This window comes from Coregonus lavaretus (genome assembly GCF_964263955.1).
Source record: "Coregonus lavaretus genome assembly, contig: HAP1_SCAFFOLD_1024, whole genome shotgun sequence".
Classification (NCBI taxonomy): Eukaryota; Metazoa; Chordata; class Actinopteri; order Salmoniformes; family Salmonidae; genus Coregonus; species Coregonus lavaretus.
The window spans coordinates 15,001-35,438 of NW_028157886.1; the positions used below are offsets into that span (position 1 = coordinate 15,001).

The 20,438-nt window shown below is 45.7% G+C and overlaps 1 protein-coding gene across 1 annotated transcript in view; it reads left to right on the plus strand.

Annotated features, from left to right (window-relative positions):
- Positions 1-20,438, plus strand: part of LOC311124672 (teneurin-4-like) — a gene marked incomplete at both ends in the record, with an annotated part of 140,040 nt that overhangs the window by 14,611 nt on the left and 104,991 nt on the right. The window contains 2 exon segments of the mRNA XM_084198778.1: positions 840-860; positions 15,835-16,067. Of these exon segments, the coding sequence (XP_084054904.1) occupies positions 840-860; positions 15,835-16,067 (254 nt within the window).

The following is a 20,438-nucleotide window of genomic DNA, read 5'->3' on the forward strand; positions in this document are numbered from 1 at the left end:
GAGAGGCTGGAGGGTAGGGGAGAGAGGGGGGGTGGAGAGGGAGAGGGAGAGAGGCTGGACGGGTAGGGTAGAGAGGGGGGGGTGGAGAGGGAGAGAGGCTGGAGGGTAGGGGAGAGAGGGGGGGGGTGGAGAGGGAGAGGGAGAGAGGCTGGAGGGGTAGGGTAGAGAGGGGGGGGGGGTGGAGAGGGAGAGAGAAGGAGGGTAGGGTAGAGAGGGGGGGGGGTGGAGAGGGAGAGGGAGAGGGAGAAGGCTGGAGGGTAGGGGAGAGGGTGGGGGAGAGAGGAGGAGAGGGGCTGGAGGGTAGGGGAGAGAGGGGTGGGGTGGAGAGGGAGAGAGGGGGGGGGGTGGAGAGTGAGAGGGGCTGGAGGGTAGGGGAGAGAGGGGTGGGGTGGAGAGGGAGAGAGGGCTGGAGGGTAGGGGAGAGAGGGGTGGGGTGGGGAGGGAGAGGGAGAGAGGCTGGAGGGGTAGGGTAGAGAGGGGGGGGTGGAGAGGGAGAGAGGGCTGGAGGGTAGGGGAGAGAGGGCTGGGGTGGAGAGGGAGAGAGGGCTGGGGTGGAGAGGGAGAGAGGGGTGGGGTGGAGAGGGAGAGAGGGCTGGGGTGGAGAGGGAGAGGGAGAGAGGCTGGAGGGTAGGGTAGAGAGGGGGGGGGGGGTGGAGAGGGAGAGGGAGACAGGCTGGAGGGGTAGAGACTTAAGACCTGGTATATGTTAGAGTTAGACATCTTAAAGTGTGGAAATTCTTTGCTATTGTTTTATTCATAATTATTTGCTAATTACTAATCTACTAATCTTCACTAACATTTCCCTTTCTTTTTCTGCTGTCTGTGGTTTACTCTGGCAGAAATAAAGATTTCAGGCATAGGTAAGCCACTCACGTTAGAGTACGTGTGGGCGTCCCAAAATGGCACCCCTATTCCCTGATAGTGCACTACTTTAGACCAGGTCCTATATGGCTCTGGTTAAAAGTAGTGTGTATATATATATGGAATAGGGTGTCATTTGGGACCCACACCATGTCTGCTGGTGCTGCATGCCAACTACAGTACTGTCTGGATGTGATCACAGCTAGTTCTTTTCAGTTTAGGTACTTAGGGTGACGGCTCATTTGGAGGTATTTATTGATCCACTGCTGTGTGTGAAAATGAACTGAATTTGTTTGATAGTACATTGTTGTATTTATGAAACCATATTGAAAAGAGCTCTGCTGAGACACGGCACGTACGTAACACATGCTGTATGGCTTTATGTGTTCTGAAAGCACACAAACACACTGCTGGCTATAACAGATATTTCTGGGGATAGTCATTCTATGAAGGCTTTAAATAGCTCCTCTCCTCTCCTCTCCTCTCCTCTCCTCTCCTCTCCTCTCCTCTCCTCTCCTCTCCTCTGCTAAAGAGCTTTTCATTGATATTCTATCACAGGGTTATGCTTCTAGCTAGAGATGACAGTCACACACAGAGTGACAAAAGGAGTGGTGTGAAAAGTGGTGTGATGTGTGTGTATGTGTGCCTCCATCCTAATGCTGCTTACCATATCTAGCGCGCACACTAACTCTGCCACATATTAACATGACAGAGAGCTAGGCCACAGAGGAAGAGCTCTGCCACATATTAACATGACAGAGAGCTAGGCCACAGAGGAAGAGCTCTGCCACATATTAACATGACAGAGAGCTAGGCCACAGAGGAAGAGCTCTGCCACATATTAACATGACAGAGAGCTAGGCCACAGAGGAAGAGCTCTGCCACATATTAACATGACAGAGAGCTAGGCCACAGAGGAAGAGCTCTGCCACATATTAACATGACAGAGAGCTAGGCCACAGAGGAAGAGCTCTGCCACATATTAACATGACAGAGAGCTAGGCCACAGAGGAAGAGCTCTGCCACATATTAACATGACAGAAGGGATTTATTTTGTCTTCACAGAGTTAGGATTAGGGTTAGGGTTAGGGTTAGGATTAGGGTCAGAGTTAGGGTTAGGGTTAGAGTTAGGGTTAGGGTTAGGATTAGAGTTAGGGTTAGGGTTAGGGTTAGAGTTAGGGTTAGGGTTAGGATTAGAGTTAGGGTTAGAGTTAGCTGCTTAGTTAGCTGAAAAGCCAAAAAAATAGTTAGGGTTAGGGTTAGGGTTAGGATTAGAGTTAGGATGCGTGATGCTTTGTTTGTTTGTTTGTTTGTTTGTTTGTGTTTGTTTGCGTCCTGCAAATCAAAAATAAATAAATGTCACATGTTGCCGAATACAACAGCTGTAGACCTTACAGTGAAATGCTTACTTACAAGCCCTTAACCAACAATGCAGTTTTAAGAAAGAATACAAAAAAAATAAAAAAAAATACAATAATATTAAATAAAACTAACAAATAATTAAAGAGCAGCAGTAAAAATAACAATAGCGAGGCTATATACATGGGGTACCGGTACCGAGTCAATGTGAAGGGGGCACAGGTTAGTCGAGGTAATTGAGGTAATATGTACATGTAGGTAGAGTTAAAGTGACTATGGATAGATAATAAACAGAGTAGCAGCAGCGTAAAATAGTGGGTGGGAGGGGGGTGGACAATGCAAATAGTCCGGGTAGCCATTTAATTAGCTGTTCAGGAGTCTCATGGCTTGGGGGTAGAAGCTGTTAAGAAGCCTTTTGGACCTAGACTTGGCGCTCTGGTATCGCTTGCCGTGCGGTAGCAGAGAGAACAGTCTATGACTAGGGTGGCTGGAGTCTTTGACAATTTTGAGGGCCTTCCTCTGACACTGCCTGGTATAGAGGTCCTGGATGGCAGGAAGCTTGGCCCCAGTGATGTACTGGGCCGTACGCACTACCCTCTGTAGTGCCTTGCGGTCGAGGCCGAGCAGTTGCCATACCAGGCGGTGATGCAACCAGTCAGGATGCTCTCGATGGTGCAGCTGTAGAACCTTTTGAGGATCTGAGGACCCATGCCAAATCTTTTCAGTCTCCTGAGGGGGAATAGGTTTTGTCGTGCCCTCTTCACGACTGTCTTGGTGTGCTTGGACCATGTTAGTTTGTTGGTGATGTGGACACCAAGGAACTTGAAGCTCTCAACCTGTTCCACTACAGCCCCATCGATGACAATGGGGGGCGTGCTCAGTCCTCTTCTTTTTCCTGTAGTCCACAATCATCTCCTTTGTCTTGGTCACGTTGAGGGAGAGGTTGTTGTCCTGGCACCACACGGCCAGGTCTCTGACCTCCTCCCTATAGGCTGTCTCATCGTTGTCGGTGATCAGGCCTACCACTGTTGTGTCATCGGCAAACTTAATGATGGTGTTGGAGTATTACCTGGCCATGCAGTCATTAGTGAACAGGGAGTACAGGAGGGGACTGAGCACGCACCCCTGAGGGGCCCCCGTGTTGAGGATCAGCTTGGCGGATGTGTTGTTACCTACCCTCACCACCTGGGGGCGGCCCGTCAGGAAGTCCAGGATCCAGTTGCAGAGGGAGGTGTTTAGTCCCAGGGTCCTTAGCTTAGAGATGAGCTTTGAGGGCACTATGGTGTTGAACACTGAGCTGTAGTCAGTATGAAAATGTATGCACTCACTAACTGTAAGTTGCTCTGGATAAGAGCGTCTGCTAAATTACTAAAATGTAAATGTTGATGTAGTCAATGAATAGCATTCTCACATAGGTGGTCCTTTGTCCAGGTGTGAAAGGGCAGTGTGGAGCGCAATAGAGATTGCGTCATCTGTGGTTCTGTTGTGGCGGTATGCAAATTGGAGTGGGTCTAGGGTTTCTGGGATAATGGTGTTGATGTGAGCCATGACCAGCCTTCCAAAGCACTTCATGGCTACATATGTGAGTGCTACGGGTCGGTAGTCATTTAGGCAGGTTATCTTAGTGTTCTTGGGCACGGGGACTATGGAGGTCTGCTTGAAACATGTTGGTATTACAGACTCAGACAGGGAGAGGTTGAAAATGTCAGTGAAGACACTTGCCAGTTGGTCAGCGCATGCTCGGAGTACACGTCCTGGTAATCCGTCTGGCCCTGTGGCTTTGTGAATGTTGACCTGTTTCAAGGTCTTACTCACATCGGCTACAGAGAGCGTGATCACACAGTCGTCCGGAACAGCTGATGCTCTCATGCATGTTTTAGTGTTACTTGCCTCGAAGCGAGCATAGAAGTAATTTAGCTCGTCTGGTAGGCTTGTGTCACTGGGCAGCTCACAGCTGTGCTTCCCTTTGTAGTCTGTAATAGTTTGCAAGCCCTGCCACATCCGACGAGCATTGGACGAGCGTTTGGAGTTGGTGTAGTACGATTCAATCTTAGTCCTGTATTGACTCTTTGCCTGGTTGATGGTTCGTCGGAGGACATAGCGGGATTTCTTATAAGCGTTCGGGTTAGAGTCCCGCTCCTTGAAAGCGGCAGCTCTACCCTTTAGCTCAGTGCGGATGTGACCTGTAATCCATGGCTTCTGGTTGGGGTATGTACAGTGGGGGAAAAAAGTATTTAGTCAGCCACCAATTGTGCAAGTTCTCCCACTTAAGAAGATCAGAGAGGCCTGTAATTTTCATCATAGGTACACGTCAACTATGACAGACAAAATGAGAAAAAAAAATCCAGAAAATCACATTGTAGGATTTTTTATGAATTTATTTGCAAATTATGGTGGAAAATAAGTATTTGGTCAATAACAAAAGTTTCTCAATACTTTGTTATATACCCTTTGTTGGCAATGACACAGGTCAAACGTTTTCTGTAAGTCCTCACAAGGTTTTCACACACTGTTGCTGGTATTTTGGCCCATTCCTCCATGCAGATCTCCTCTAGAGCAGTAATGTTTTGGGCCTGTCGCTGGGCAACACGGACTTTCAACTCCCTACAAAGATTTTCTATGGGGTTGAGATCTGGAGACTGGCTAGGCCACTCCAGGACCTTGAAATGCTTCTTACGAAGCCACTCCTTCGTTGTCCGGGCAGTGTGTTTGGGATCATTGTCATGCTGAAAGACCCAGCTACGTTTCATCTTCAATGCCCTTGCTGATGGAAAGAGGTTTTCACTCAAAATCTCACGATACATGGCCCCATTCATTCTTTCCTTTACACGGATCAGTCGTCCTGGTCGCTTTGCAGAAAAACAGCCCCAAAGCATGATGTTTCCACCCCCATGCTTCACAGTAGGTATGGTGTTCTTTGGATGCAACTCAGCATTCTTTGTCCTCCAAACACGACGAGTTGAGTTTTTACTAAAAAGTTCTATTTTGGTTTCATCTGACCATATGACATTCTCCCAATCCTCTTCTGGATCATCCAAATGCACTCTAGCAAACTTCAGACGGGCCTGGACATGTACTGGCTTAAGCAAGGGGACACATCTAGCACTGCAGGATTTGAGTCCCTGGCGGCGTAGTGTGTTACTGATGGTAGGCTTTGTTACTTTGGTCCCAGCCCAGTGCAGGTCATTCACTAGGTCCCCCCGTGTGGTTCTGGGATTTTTGCTCACCGTTCTTGTGATCATTTTGACCCCACGGGGTGAGATCTTGCGTGGAGCCCCAGATCAAGGGAGATTATCAGTGGTCTTGTATGTCTTCCATTTCCTAATAATTGCTCCCGCAGTTGATTTCTTCAAACCAAGTTGCTTACCTATTGCAGATTCAGTCTTCCCAGCCTGGTGCAGGTCTACAATTTTGTTTCTGGTGTCCTTTGACAGCTCTTTGGTCTTGGCCATAGTGGAGTTTGGAGTGTGACTGTTTGAGGTTGTGGACAGGTGTCTTTTATACCGATAACAAGTTCAAACAGGTGCCATTAATAAAGGTAACGAGTGGAGGACAGAGGAGCCTCTTAAAGAAGAAGTTACAGGTCTGTGAGAGCCAGAAATCTTGCTTGTTTGTAGGTGACCAAATATTTATTTTCCACCATAATTTGCAAATAAATTCATTAAAAATCCTACAATGTGATTTTCTGGATTTTTTTTTCTCAATTTGTCTGTCATAGTTGACGTGTACCTATGATATTATCAGTATAAAAGACACCTGTCCACAACCTCAAACAGTCACACTCCAAACTCCACTATGGCCAAGACCAAAGAGCTGTCAAAGGACACCAGAAACAAAATTGTAGACCTGCACCAGGCTGGGAAGACTGAATCTGCAATAGGTAAGCAGCTTGGTTTGAAGAAATCAACTGTGGGAGCAATTATTAGGAAATGGAAGACATACAAGACCACAGATAATCTCCCTCGATCTGGGGCTCCACGCAAGATCTCACCCCGTGGGGTCAAAATGATCACAAGAACGGTGAGCAAAAATCCCAGAACCACACGGGGGGACCTAGTGAATGACCTGCACTGGGCTGGGACCAAAGTAACAAAGCCTACCATCAGTAACACACTACGCCGCCAGGGACTCAAATCCTGCAGTGCCAGACGTGTCCCCCTGCTTAAGCCAGTACATGTCCAGGCCTGTCTGAAGTTTGCTAGAGTGCATTTGGATGATCCAGAAGAGGATTGGGAGAATGTCATATGGTCAGATGAAACCAAAATATAACTTTTTGGTAAAAAATCAACTCGTCGTGTTTGGAGGACAAAGAATGCTGAGTTGCATCCAAAGAACACCATACCCACTGTGAAGCATGGGGGTGGAAACATCATGCTTTGGGGCTGTTTTTCTGCAAAGGGACCAGAACGACTGATCCGTGTAAAGGAAAGAATGAATGGGGCCATGTATCGTGAGATTTTGAGTGAAAACCTCCTTCCATCAGCAAGGGCATTGAAGATGAAACGTGGCTGGGTCTTTCAGCATGACAATGATCCCAAACACACCGCCCGGGCAACGAAGGAGTGGCTTCGTAAGAAGCATTTCAAGGTCCTGGAGTGGCCTAGCCAGTCTCCAGATCTCAACCCCATAGAAAATCTTTGGAGGGAGTTGAAAGTCTGTGTTGCCCAGCGACAGCCCCAAAACATCACTGCTCTAGAGGAGATCTGCATGGAGGAATGGGCCGAAATACCAGCAACAGTGTGTGAAAACCTTGTGAAGACTTACAGAAAACTTTTGACCTGTGTCATTGCCAACAAAGGGTATATAACAAAGTATTGAGAAACTTTTGTTATTGACCAAATACTTATTTTCCACCATAATTTGCAAATAAATTCATTAGAAATCCTACAATGTGATTTTCTGGATTTTTTTTTCTCATTTTGTCTGTCATAGTTGACGTGTACCTATGATGAAAATTACAGGCCTCTCTAATCTTTTTAAGTGGGAGAACTTGCACAATTGGTGGCTGACTAAATACTTTTTTTCCCCACTGTATGTTATTCATGTCTTCGTTCAGCCACGACTCGGTGAAACATAAGATATTACAGTTTTTAATGTCCCGTTGGTAGGATATTCGTGCCTGTAGTTGGTCCACTTTATTATCAAGCGATTGTAAGTTGGCCAATAGTATCGATGGCAAAGGAAGATTAGCCACTCGTCGCCGGCTCCTTACCAGGCGCCCCGATCTCCTTCCGGATGAGGGCTCTGTCTGGAGCAAATCCCTCTCGTCCAACTCATTAAAGAAAAATGATTTGTCCAGTTCAAGGTGGATAATCGCTGTTCTGATGTCCAGAAGCTCTTTTCGGTCATAAGAGACGGTAGCAGCAACATTGTGTACAAAATAAGTTACAAACAATGCGAAAAAAACACACAAAATTGCACGGTTGGTTAAGAGTCCATAAAACGGCAGCCATCCCCTTCGGCGCCATCATCATTTTTGCAGCGTTTGTGTTTGTGTGCATGCGTGCGTCCTGTGTGTGCTGCGCTGTGCAGTGACCCCACCCACTAAGGATGTCCCCACCCGCTCCAGCTATGCCCCCTTCCCCTCCATGGCTACACTGAGCTATGCCAGCATGCAGCTAAATCCAATTATCCTCCACAAACTAGACGTTGTCACTGAATATAGAGAGAGTCAGAGAGTCAGTCAGTCCTGGAAGTAGCTGAAGGTCAGGGCATTTGCCTCATGGTTTGCGTGTCCATGTTTCCAACACTACATGGACTCTGCAGGCCAGGCTGGTTCTGCATGCAACCCAGGGCTGATAACCTGGATGGATGGATGGATGGATGGATGGATGGATGGATGGATGGATGGATGGATGGATGGATGGATGGATGGATGGATGGATGGATGGATGGATGGATGGATGGATGGATGGATGGATGGATGGATGGATGGATGGATGGATGGATGGATGGATGGATGGATGGATGGACGGAATGGATGGATGGATCGATCCAGGGATTGAGGGCCATAGTTTTATGAGAGAGCGAGGTTATGCAGTTATCCAGGAATTGAGGGCCATAGTTTTATTTGACCTACTCCTGCCGTATGGGGAGTCATGTTTCCATGTAGGACCAAACCGGTTTGACCTACTCCTGCCGTATGGGGAGTCATGTTCCCATCTAGGACCAAACCGGTTTGACCTACTCCTGCCGTATGGGGAGTCATGTTTCCATCTAGGACCAAACCGGTTTGACCTACTCCTGCCGTATGGGGAGTCATGTTCCCATCTAGGACCAAACCGGTTTGACCTACTCCTGCCGTATGGGGAGTCATGTTTCCATCTAGGACCAAACCGGTTTGACCTACTCCTGCCGTATGGGGAGTCATGTTTCCATCTAGGACCAAACCGGTTTGACCTACTCCTGCCGTATGGGGAGTCATGTTTCCATCTAGGACCAAACCGGTTTGACCTACTCCTGCCGTATGGGGAGTCATGTTCCCATCTAGGACCAAACCGGTTTGACCTACTCCTGCCGTATGGGGAGTCATGTTCCCATCTAGGACCAAACCGGTTTGACCTACTCCTGCCGTATGGGGAGTCATGTTCCCATGTAGGACCAAACCGGTTTGACCTACTCCTGCCGTATGGGGAGTCATGTTCCCATGTAGGACCAAACCGGTTTGACCTACTCCTGCCGTATGGGGAGTCATGTTCCCATCTAGGACCAAACCGGTTTGACCTACTCCTGCCGTATGGGGAGTCATGTTCCCATCTAGGACCAAACCGGTTTGACCTACTCCTGCCGTATGGGGAGTCATGTTCCCATCTAGGACCAAACCGGTTTTGGCTGTGGACTAAAATAATCCCAGTCAGACTGGTCAGTGTTCTGACAGTGACAGGTTGGCCCTGTGGTTTTCTGTAGGCCCCTGTCATCGCCCCTACAGTGACAGGTTGGCCCTGTGGTTTTCTCTAGGCCCCTGTCATCGCCCCTACAGTGACAGGTTGGCCCTGTGGTTTCCTGTAGGCCCCTGTCATCGCCCCTACAGTGACAGGTTGGCCCTGTGGTTTTCTGTAGGCCCCTGTCATCGCCCCTACAGCAGAAGGTCAATTGTCATTCAGAATTATGTACAGGAGCTGACAGTGGCAGCGTGCCAAATGGCACCCTATTCCCTATATAGTGCACTACTTTTGACTTTATAGGGAATAGGGTGGCATTTGAGATGCCAGCCAGTGCCACAGACCTACTCGTCCCGCTGTGCACCTCGAAGCCTCATGAGAATATCAGGTCTGGCACTCGGCCGCCCTTCCCCGGCCTCACAGAAAGCTGGAAGCTCAAGGTTGGATTTTTGGTTTTGAGGGTGTGTGTGTGTGTGTGTGTGTGTGTTCTGTCTTAATCCTGTTTGAATGATGTCATGCTGACAGACAGGTTACGATGGACGCCAGGGTAATGATCATCCTGTTTGGCAGATCTGAGCCCCTCACTACTCTCACCTCTCCCTTCTTCTTTACCACTAGCTCCAACTCATCACCTCCTCTTAAAAGACAAGAACGCTTTGAGCTCACTATAAAATATCAGTTTTTCCCCTGTCTGTCTGTAACAGGTGTATTGATTTGGTCTAAGAGCCAAAGCAGTGGCAGAGCAATAGTGATTAGTTCACCTATAGTTACCCTACGACCCCAACATTAGTTGACTTAACACTCTTCAGATGCTATCTATCTGTCTTTCACAGATATGGATATAGGGTAGGAGTAGGGATAGGGTAGGGGTAGGGTAGGGTAGGAGTAGGGATAGGGTAGGGTAGGGGTTGGGTATATGGTAGGGTAGGGTAGGGTATATGGTAGGGTAGGGGTAAGGTATATGGTAGGGTAGGGTAGGGATAGGGTAGGTATAGGGTATGGATAGGATAGGGTAGGGGTAGGGGTCGCTGTTTAATAGATGACACACACACAATGGTGTTTAATAGAGTAGCTAGCTGGTGTTTAATAGAGTAGCTAGCTGGTGTTTAATAGAGTAGCTAGCTGGTGTTTAATAGAGTAGCTAGCTGGTGTTTATTAGAGTAGCTAGCTGGTGTTTAATAGAGTAGCTAGCTGGTGTTTAATAGAGTAGCTAGCTGGTGTTTAATAGAGTAGCTAGCTGGTGTTTAATAGAGTAGCTAGCTGGTGTTTAATAGAGTAGCTAGCTGGTGTTTATTAGAGTAGCTGGCTGGTGTTTAATAGAGTAGCTAGCTGGTGTTTAATAGAGTAGCTAGCTGGTGTTTAATAGAGTAGCTAGCTGGTGTTTAATAGAGTAGCTTGCTCGTGTTTAATAGAGTAGCTGGCTGGTGTTTAATAGAGTAGCTGGCTGGTGTTTAATAGAGTAGCTAGCTGGTGTTTAATAGAGTAGCTAGCTGGTGTTTAATAGAGTAGCTAGCTGGTGTTTAATAGAGTAGCTTGCTCGTGTTTAATAGAGTAGCTGGCTGGTGTTTAATAGAGTAGCTGGCTGGTGTTTAATAGAGTAGCTAGCTGGTGTTTAATAGAGTAGCTAGCTGGTGTTTAATAGAGTAGCTGGCTGGTGTCTAATAGAGTAGCTAGCTCGTGTTTAATATAGTAGCTGGCTGGTGTTTAATAGAGTAGCTAACTGGTGTTTAATAGAGTAGCTAGCTCGTGTTTAATATAGTAGCTGGCTGGTGTTTAATAGAGTAGCTAGCTGGTGTTTAATAGAGTAGCTAGCTGGTGTTTAATAGAGTAGCTAGCTGGTGTTTAATAGAGTAGCTAGCTGGTGTTTAATAGAGTAGCTAGCTCGTGTTTAATATAGTAGCTGGCTGGTGTTTAATAGAGTAGCTAGCTGGTGTTTAATAGAGTAGCTAGCTGGTGTTTAATAGAGTAGCTAGCTGGTGTTTAATAGAGTAGCTAGCTGGTGTTTAATAGAGTAGCTGGCTGGTGTTTAATAGAGTAGCTAGCTGGTGTTTAATAGAGTAGCTAGATGGTGTTTAATAGAATAGCTGGCTGGTGTTTAATAGAGTAGCTAGCTGGTGTTTAATAGAGTAGCTAGCTGGTGTTTAATAGAGTAGCTAGATGGTGTTTAATAGAATAGCTAGCTGGCGTTTAATAGAGTAGCTAGCTGGCGTTTAATAGAGTAGCTAGCTGGCTTGTAGCTGGGCTGCTCTTTCTTCGGTCTTGGAGGGGGCATGATGTGTTTGGATTTTGGCCGTTCAGCTCAGTTGTATATTCGGTCACCCCGTTCCCCTATGGGCCCTGGTCAAAAGTAGTGCACTAGAAAGGGAATAAGGTGCCATTTGGGATGCAGATCATGTCTCCATAAGAGAGTCCCAAGGGGGTGCTGTATGAAACACAGCCACAGTACAGGTAGCCGCTAGATACACTGTATTCAGGCTCTTCTCAGGCCACACGCAGCAGCTGATACACTGTATTCAGGCTCTTCTCAGGCCACACGCAGCAGCTGATACACTGTATTCAGGCACTTCTCAGGCCACACGCAGCAGCTGATACACTGTATTCAGGCACTTCTCAGGCCACACGCAGCAGCTGATACACTGTATTCAGGCTCTTCTCAGGCCACACGCAGCAGCTGATACACTGTATTCAGGCTCTTCTCAGGCCACACGCAGCAGCTGATACACTGTATTCAGGCTCTTCTCAGGCCACACGCAGCAGCTGATACACTGTATTCAGGCTCTTCTCAGGCCACACGCAGCAGCTGATACACTGTATTCAGGCTCTTCTCAGGCCACACGCAGCAGCTGATACACTGTATTCAGGCTCTTCTCAGGCCACACGCAGCAGCTGATACACTGTATTCAGGCTCTTCTCAGGCCACACGCAGCAGCGTTGTGTAGTAAATCAATTCCAAGTGTAACTTCAGGTATATGTCACGTTTTTTTGTTTATTTTCTTTTATATTTCATGGTTTGCTGTCCTTCATTCACACTGTGAGTTACCTCCTATCTGTCCTTCATTCACACTGTGAGTTACCTCCTATCTGTCCTTCATTCACACTGTGAGTTACCTCCTATCCGTCCTTCATTCACACTGTGAGTTACCTCCTATCTGTCCTTCATTCACACTGTGAGTTACCTCCTATGTATTTCATCATCCTACTGTATGAGTTCCTAAATCCATCCATTCTTACATTGTGGCTGCTTTCGTACAGACGTAGGATCTTAATTTGAGCTAGTTTACTACAGCAGGAAAATAATCTTGAAGCAACAGAAATGTGAATTATTATGTGGACTATAATAGAAATTTTTGTAGGGGTTGATACATTTTTTTGTATTGTAAAAATCAAGTCTGAAATGTCAAAGTGGAAATTACAAACTTCAGAAGCCTTTTTAACCCTCTAATGCACTACAAGTTTTACATTTCCTGCAAACGGGGTGATCAAATGAAGATCCTACATCTGTAAATGGCACCCTATGCCTTTAGAAAGTATTAACACCCCTTGACTTTTTCCATATTTTTTGTGTTACAGCCTGAATTTAAATGGATTAAATTGAGATTTTGTGTCACTGGCCTACAACACAATACCACATAATGTCAAAGTGCAATTATGTTTTTAGAATCTTTTACAAATTAATTAAAAATGAAAAGATGAAATGTCTTGAGACAACAAGTATTCAACCTCTAATAAGTTCAGGAGTAAAAATGTGCTTAACAAGTCACATAATAAGTTGCATGGACTCACTCTGTGTGCAATAATAGTGTTTAACATTATTTTTGAATGAGTACTTCATCTCTGTACCCCACACATACAATTATATGTAAGGTCCCTCAGTCGAGCAGTGGATTTCAAACAGATATTTCAACCACAAAGACCAGGGAGGTTTTCCAAATCTTCGCAAAGAAGGGCACCTATTGGTAGATGGGTAAAAATAAAAAATCTGACATTGAATATCCCTTTGAGCAAATTGTTAATTACACTTTGGATGGTGTATCAATTCACCCAGTCACTACAAAGATACAGGCGCAGGGATTTCACCATGAGGCCAATGGTGACTTTAAACCAGTTACAGAGTTTAATGGCTGTGATAGGAGAAAACTGAGGATGGAGCAACAACAATGTAGTTACTCCACAATACTAACCTAAATGACAGAGTGAAAAGAAGGAAGCATGTACAGAAATAAAATATTCCAAAAGATGCATCCTGTTTGCAACAAGGCACTAAAGTAAAACTGCAAAAATTGTGGCAATGTCCTGAATACAAAGCATTATGTTTGGAGCAAATCCAACACAACACATCACTGAGTACCACTCTTCATATTTTCAAGCATAGTGGTGACTGCATCATGTTATGGGTATGCTTGTCATCGGCAAGGACTAGAGAGTTTTTAGGATAAAAATAAACTGAATAGATCTAAGCACAGGCAAAATGCTAGAAGAAAACCTGGTTCAGTCTGCTTTCCAACAGACACTGGGAGACAAATTCACCTTTCAGCAGGACAATAACCTAAAACACAAGGCCAAATATACACTGAAGTTACTTACCAAGACGACATTGAATGTTCCTGAGTTGCTTATTTACAGTTTTGATTTAAATTGGCTTAAAAATCTATGGCAAGACTTGAAAATGGCTGTCTGCAATGATCAACAACCAACTTGACAGAGCTTGAAGAATTTTTTTAAGAATAATGTGCAAATATTGTACAATCCTGGTGTCCAAAGCTCTTAGAGACTTACCCAGAAAGACGCACAGCTGTAATCACTGCCAAAGGTGTTTCTAACATGCATTGACTCAGGGGGTTGAATGCTTATGTAATCAAGATACAGTTGAAGTTGGAAGTTTACATACACTTAGGTTGGAGTCATTAAAACTAGTTTTTCAACCACTACACACATTTCTTGTTAACAAACTATAGTTTTGGCAAGTCGGTTAGGACATCTACTTTGTGCATGACACAAGTAATCTTTCCAACAATTGTTTACAGACAGATTATTTCACTTATAATTCACTGTATCACAATTCCAGTGGGTCAGAAGTTTACATACACTAAGTTGACTGTGCCTTTAAACAGCTTGGAAAATTCCAGAAAATAATGTAATGACTTTAGATGCTTCTGATAAGCTAATTGACATAATTTGAGTCAATTGGAGGTGTACCTGTGGATGTATTTCAAGGCCTACCTTCAAACTCAGTGCCTCTTTGCTTGACATCATGGGAAAATGAAAATAAATCAGCCAAGACCTCAGAAAAATAATTGTAGACCTCCACAAGTCTGGCTCATCCTTGGGAGCAATTTCCAAACGCCTGAAGGTACCACGTTCATCTGTACAAACAATAGTACGCAACTATAAACACCATTGGACCACGCAGCCGTCATACCGCTCAGGAAGGAGACGCATTCTGTCTCCTAGAGATGAACGTATTTTGGTGCGAAAAGTGCAAATCAATCCCAGAACAACAGCAAAGGACCTTGTGAAGATGCTGGAGGAAACAGGTACAAAAGTATCTATATCCACAGTAAAACGAGTCCTATATCGACATAACCTGAAAGGCCGCTCAGCAAGGAAGAAGCCAATGCTCCAAAACCGCCATAAAAAAGCCAGACTACGGTTTGCAACTGCACATGGGGACAAAGATCGTACTTTTTGGAGAAATGTCCTCTGGTCTGATGAAACAAAAATAGAACTGTTTGGCCATAATGACCATCGTTATGTTAGGAGGAAAAAGGGGTGTCTTGCAAGCCGAAGAACACCATCCCAACCGTGAAGCGCGGGGTGGCAGCATCAGTCAGGAAGTGAAATCTTGGTCCCAAATGGGTCTTCCAAATGGACAATGACCCCAAGCATACTTCCAAAGTTGTGGCAAAATGGCTTAAGGACAACAAAGTCAAGGTATTGGAGTGGCCATCACAAAGCACTGACCTCCATCTATAGAAAATGTGTGGGCAGAACTTAAAAAGTGTGTGCGAGCAAGGAGGCCTACAAACCTGACTCAGTTACACCAGCTCTGTCAGGAGGAATGGGCCAAAATTCACCCAACTTATTGTGGGAAGCTTGTGGAAGGCTACCCGAAACGTTTGACCAAAGTTAAACAATTTAAAGGCAATGCTACCAAATACTAATTGAGTGTATGTAAACTTCTGACCCACTGGGAATGTGATGAAAGAAATAAAAGCTGAAATAAATCATTCTCTCTACTATTATTCTGACATTTCACATTCTTAAAATAAAGTGGTGATCCTAACTGACCTAAGACAGGGACTTTTTTACTAGGATTAAATGTCAGGAATTGTGAAAAACTGAGTTTAAATGTATTTGGCTAAAGTGTATGTAAACTTCCGACTTCAACTGTATAGCAGTGTTTTATTTTCATAAATCTTTTACAAATGTTAGAATGTTTCTTCCACTTTGACATTACAGAGTATCCTTTGTAGATCGTTTACCAAAATATGACAATTAAATAAATGTTAATCCCACCCTGTAACACAACAAAATGTGTATAAAAAAAAAAAAAGTTGAGGGGTGTGAATACTTTCTCAAGGCACTGTAGGGATACTACCTTTGAACAGGGCCCATAAAGGGAATGTGGGTGCTATTTGGGATACATCCAGATATTAGGTAGTAGTTCTATTGAAGGCATTGCATCCCTCCCAGCTTGACTGATGATCTTCCCTTTTCTCACTCGTCCCTCCAGCAACAGCCCGGCCCATAAGTACTACCTGGCCAGTAGTCCTGTGTCCGGGGCCGTCTACCTGTCAGACACCAGCAGTAGGAAGGTGTTCAAGGTGAAGTCTCTGAGCGCCGTGAAAGACGTGGCCAAGAACCTGGAGCTGGTGGCGGGGACTGGAGACCAGTGTCTGCCCTACGACGAGACACGGTGTGGAGATGGGGGCAAGGCTGTGGAGGCAACGCTCACCAACCCACGAGGTATGGACATCACATAAATATTAACATTTACATTAACATTTTTACATTTACGTCATTTAGCAGACGCTCTTATCCAGAGCGACTTACAAATTGGTGCATTCACCTTATAGCCAGTGGGACAACCACTTTACAATGTTTTTTTGTTTTTTTGGGGGGGTGGGGTGGGGGAAGGGGGGGTGGGGAAGGGGGGGGTAGAAGGATTACTTTATCCTATCCCAGGTTAAAAAAAGGAACGCTTCACGAATTTGCATGTCATCCTTGCGCAGGGGCCATGCTAATCTCCTCTGTATCGTTCCAATTGTAGTATATGTGCTGCCGAAGCAAGCATTAACCTACACTCTTAGAAAGAAAAGGTGCTGTCTAGAACCTAAAATGGTTATTCGGATGTCCCCGGTAGGAGAACCCTTTGAAGAACCCTTTTTGGTTCCAGGTAGAACCCTTTTTGGTTCCAGGTAGAATCCTTTACATAGAGGGTTCTAAATGGAACCCAAAAGAGTTATACCTGGAACCAAAATAAGTGTTCTCCTATGGGGACAGCCGAAGAATCCTTTCGGAACCCTTTTTCCCAAGAGTGTAACCTAACTATATCATAAAACAAGTGGTTGTGGAGGCAACGCTCACCAACCCACAAGGTATGGTTATTACATTACATATAACACAACACAGGAGGTGCATATTGGAGCCGGAAAAAAGGACTGTTGAAAGATCATATAATATGCCATTTAGCAGACGCTTTTATCCAAAGCGACTTACAGTCATCGTGCATACTTTTTTAGGTATGGGTGGTCCCGGGAATCGAACCCACTACCCTGGCGTTATGAGCGCCGTGCTCTACCAATTGAGCTACAGAGGACCAACCATGTCATGTGGTTGATTCCCTTACACTCCGAAACTACTGATATGGTCGGGTAGACTTCAGTGTAAGGTTACTGCTAGTTCAAGGTTACTGATGGGTTAAACATAGCTGGATTAGACCAGATCAATACACTTCATGTTTGACACATTGGATTATATTGGATAACATGTTCTCTCTCTCTCAGGCCTACAAACAGCCAGCCCTCTCTGAACCTTGAAAAAGGAGTGGAGGATCAGGAAGCGTTAAGCAGTGTGTGTGTGTGTGTGTGTGTGTGTGTGTGTGTGTTTGTAGACCTGAGAGCCCCCCCCCACACACACACACACACACAGTGATTCATCACGTTCACAAATAACCCTGAAACAAGCCCACTGCCCAGAAAGCCTTTCATCAGGGAACAACTGGGAACAGATAATTGTAATTCACCAGGACCTCCATGTCTGTTTACAAAGTATTGTGATTCACCAGGACCTCCATGTCTGTTTACAGGGTTTATAGCAGCCAATACAGTCGGAATACCCCTATAGCAACCAATAGTCTGAATACCCCTATAGCAACCAATAGTCTGAATACCCCTATAGCAACCAATAGTCTGAATACCCCTATAGCAACCAATAGTCGGAATACCTCTATAGCAACCAATAGTCGGAATACCCCTATAGCAACCAATAGTCGGAATACCCCTATAGCAACCAATAGTCGGAATACCCCTATAGCAACCAATAGTCGGAATACCCCTATAGCAACCAATAGTCGGAATACCCCTATAGCAACCAATAGTCGGAATACCCCTATAGCAACCAATAGTCGGAATACCCCTATAGCAACCAATAGTCGGAATACCCCTATAGCAACCAATACAGTCTGAATACCCCTATAGCAGCCAATACAGTCTGAATACCCCAATAGCAGCCAATACAGTCTGACCTATAGCAGCCAATGCAGTCTGACCAATAGCAGCCAATACAGTCTGACCAATAGCAGCCAATACAGTCTGACCAATAGCAGCCAATACAGTCTGACCTATAGCAGCCAATACAGTCTGACCAATAGCAGCCAATACAGTCTGACCAATAGCAGCCAATACAGTCTGACCAATAGCAGCCAATACAGTCTGACCTATAGCAGCCAATACAGTCTGACCAATAGCTGCCAATACAGTCTGACCAATAGCAACATACAGTGGGGAAAAAAAGTATTTAGTCAGCCACCAATTGTGCAAGTTCTCCCACTTAAAAAGATGAGAGAGGCCTGTAATTTTCATCATAGGTACACGTCAACTATGACAGACAAAATGAGATAGTTTTTCTCCAGAAAATCACATTGTAGGATTTTTAATGAATTTATTTGCAAATTATGGTGGAAAATAAGTATTTGGTCAATAACAAAAGTTTCTCAATACTTTGTTATATACCCTTTGTTGGCAATGACACAGGTCAAACGTTTTCTGTAAGTCTTCACAAGGTTTTCACACACTGTTGCTGGTATTTTGGCCCATTCCTCCATGCAGATCTCCTCTAGAGCAGTGATGTTTTGGGGCTGTCGCTGGGCAACACAGACTTTCAACTCCCTCCAAAGATTTTCTATGGGGTTGAGATCTGGAGACTGGCTAGGCCACTCCAGGACCTTGAAATGCTTCTTACGAAGCCACTCCTTCGTTGCCCGGGCGGTGTGTTTGGGATCATTGTCATGCTGAAAGACCCAGCCACGTTTCATCTTCAATGCCCTTGCTGATGGAAGGAGGTTTTCACTCAAAATCTCACGATACATGGCCCCATTCATTCTTTCCTTTACACGGATCAGTCGTCCTGGTCCCTTTGCAGAAAAACAGCCCCAAAGCAAGATGTTTCCACCCCCATGCTTCACAGTAGGTATGGTGTTCTTTGGATGCAACTCAGCATTCTTTGTCCTCCAAACACGACGAGTTGAGTTTTTACCTAAAAGTTCTATTTTGGTTTCATCTGACCATATGACATTCTCCCAATCCTCTTCTGGATCATCCAAATGCACTCTAGCAAACTTCAGACGGGCCTGGACATGTACTGGCTTAAGCAGGGGGACACGTCTGGCACTGCATGATTTGAGTCCCTGGCGGCGTAGTGTGTTACTGATGGTAGGCTTTGTTACTTTGGTCCCAGCTCTCTGCAGGTCATTCACTAGGTCCCCCCGTGTGGTTCTGGGATTTTTGCTCACCGTTCTTGTGATCATTTTGACCCCACGGGGTGAGATCTTGCGTGGAGCCCCAGATCGAGGGAGATTATCAGTGGTCTTGTATGTCTTCCATTTCCTAATAATTGCTCCCACAGTTGATTTCTTCAAACCAAGCTGCTTACCTATTGCAGATTCAGTCTTCCCAGCCTGGAGCAGGTCTACAATGTTGTTTCTGGTGTCCTTTGACAGCTCTTTGGTCTTGGCCATAGTGGAGTTTGGAGTGTGACTGTTTGAGGTTGTGGACAGGTGTCTTTTATACTGATAACAAGTTCAAACAGGTGCCATTAATACAGGTAACGAGTGGAGGACAGAGGAGCCTCTTAAAGAATAAGTTACAGGTCTGTGAGAGCCAGAAATCTTGCTTGTTTGTAGGTGACCAAATACTTATTTTCCACCATAATTTGCAAATAAATTCATTAAAAATCCTACAATGTGATTTTCTGGATTTTTTTTCCTCAATTTGTCTGTCATAGTTGACGTGTACCTATGATGAAAATTACAGGCCTCTCTCATCTTTTTAAGTGGGAGAACTTGCACAATTGGTGGCTGACTAAATACTTTTTTTCCCCACTGTAGATCAATCAAATCAAACTGTTTTTGTTTATTTAGCACATTTCATAAAAAGCTAGTGCAATACAATGCACCTTACACTTACAGTAAGTACAAAGTACATTGATTTACAATAGATAAAACATAAACTGACCATAAATCAACAACTGTAATAAAAGCACATGTATTGCAACAATGTAATAGTACCAGTAGAAATGTACTTAGAACTAACAATGTCCCACCCCTCCACCCCTCCACCCCTCCACCCCTCTACCCCTCCACCCCTCCATCCCTCCACCCCTCCATCCCTCCATCCCTCCACCCCTCCACCCCTCCATCCCTCCATCCCCCCACCCCTCCATCTCCTCCACCCCTCCATCCCTCCACCCCTCCACCCCTCCATCCCTCCATCCCCCCACCCCTCCATCCCTCCATCCCTCCACCCCTCCACCCCTCCACCCCTCCATCCCTCCACCCCTCCATCCCTCCACCCCTCCATCCCTCCATCCCTCCACCCCTCCACCCCTCCATCCCTCCACCCCTCCACCCCTCCATCCCTCCACCCCTCCATCCCTCCACCCCTCCACCCCTCGACCCCTCCATCCCTCCATCCCTCCACCCCTCCACCCCTCCATCCCTCCACCCCTCCATCCCTCTACCCCTCCACCCCTCCATCCCTCCACCCCTCCACCCCTCCATCCCTCCACCCCTCCACCCCTCCACCCCTCCATCCTCCACCCCTCCATCCCTCCATCCTC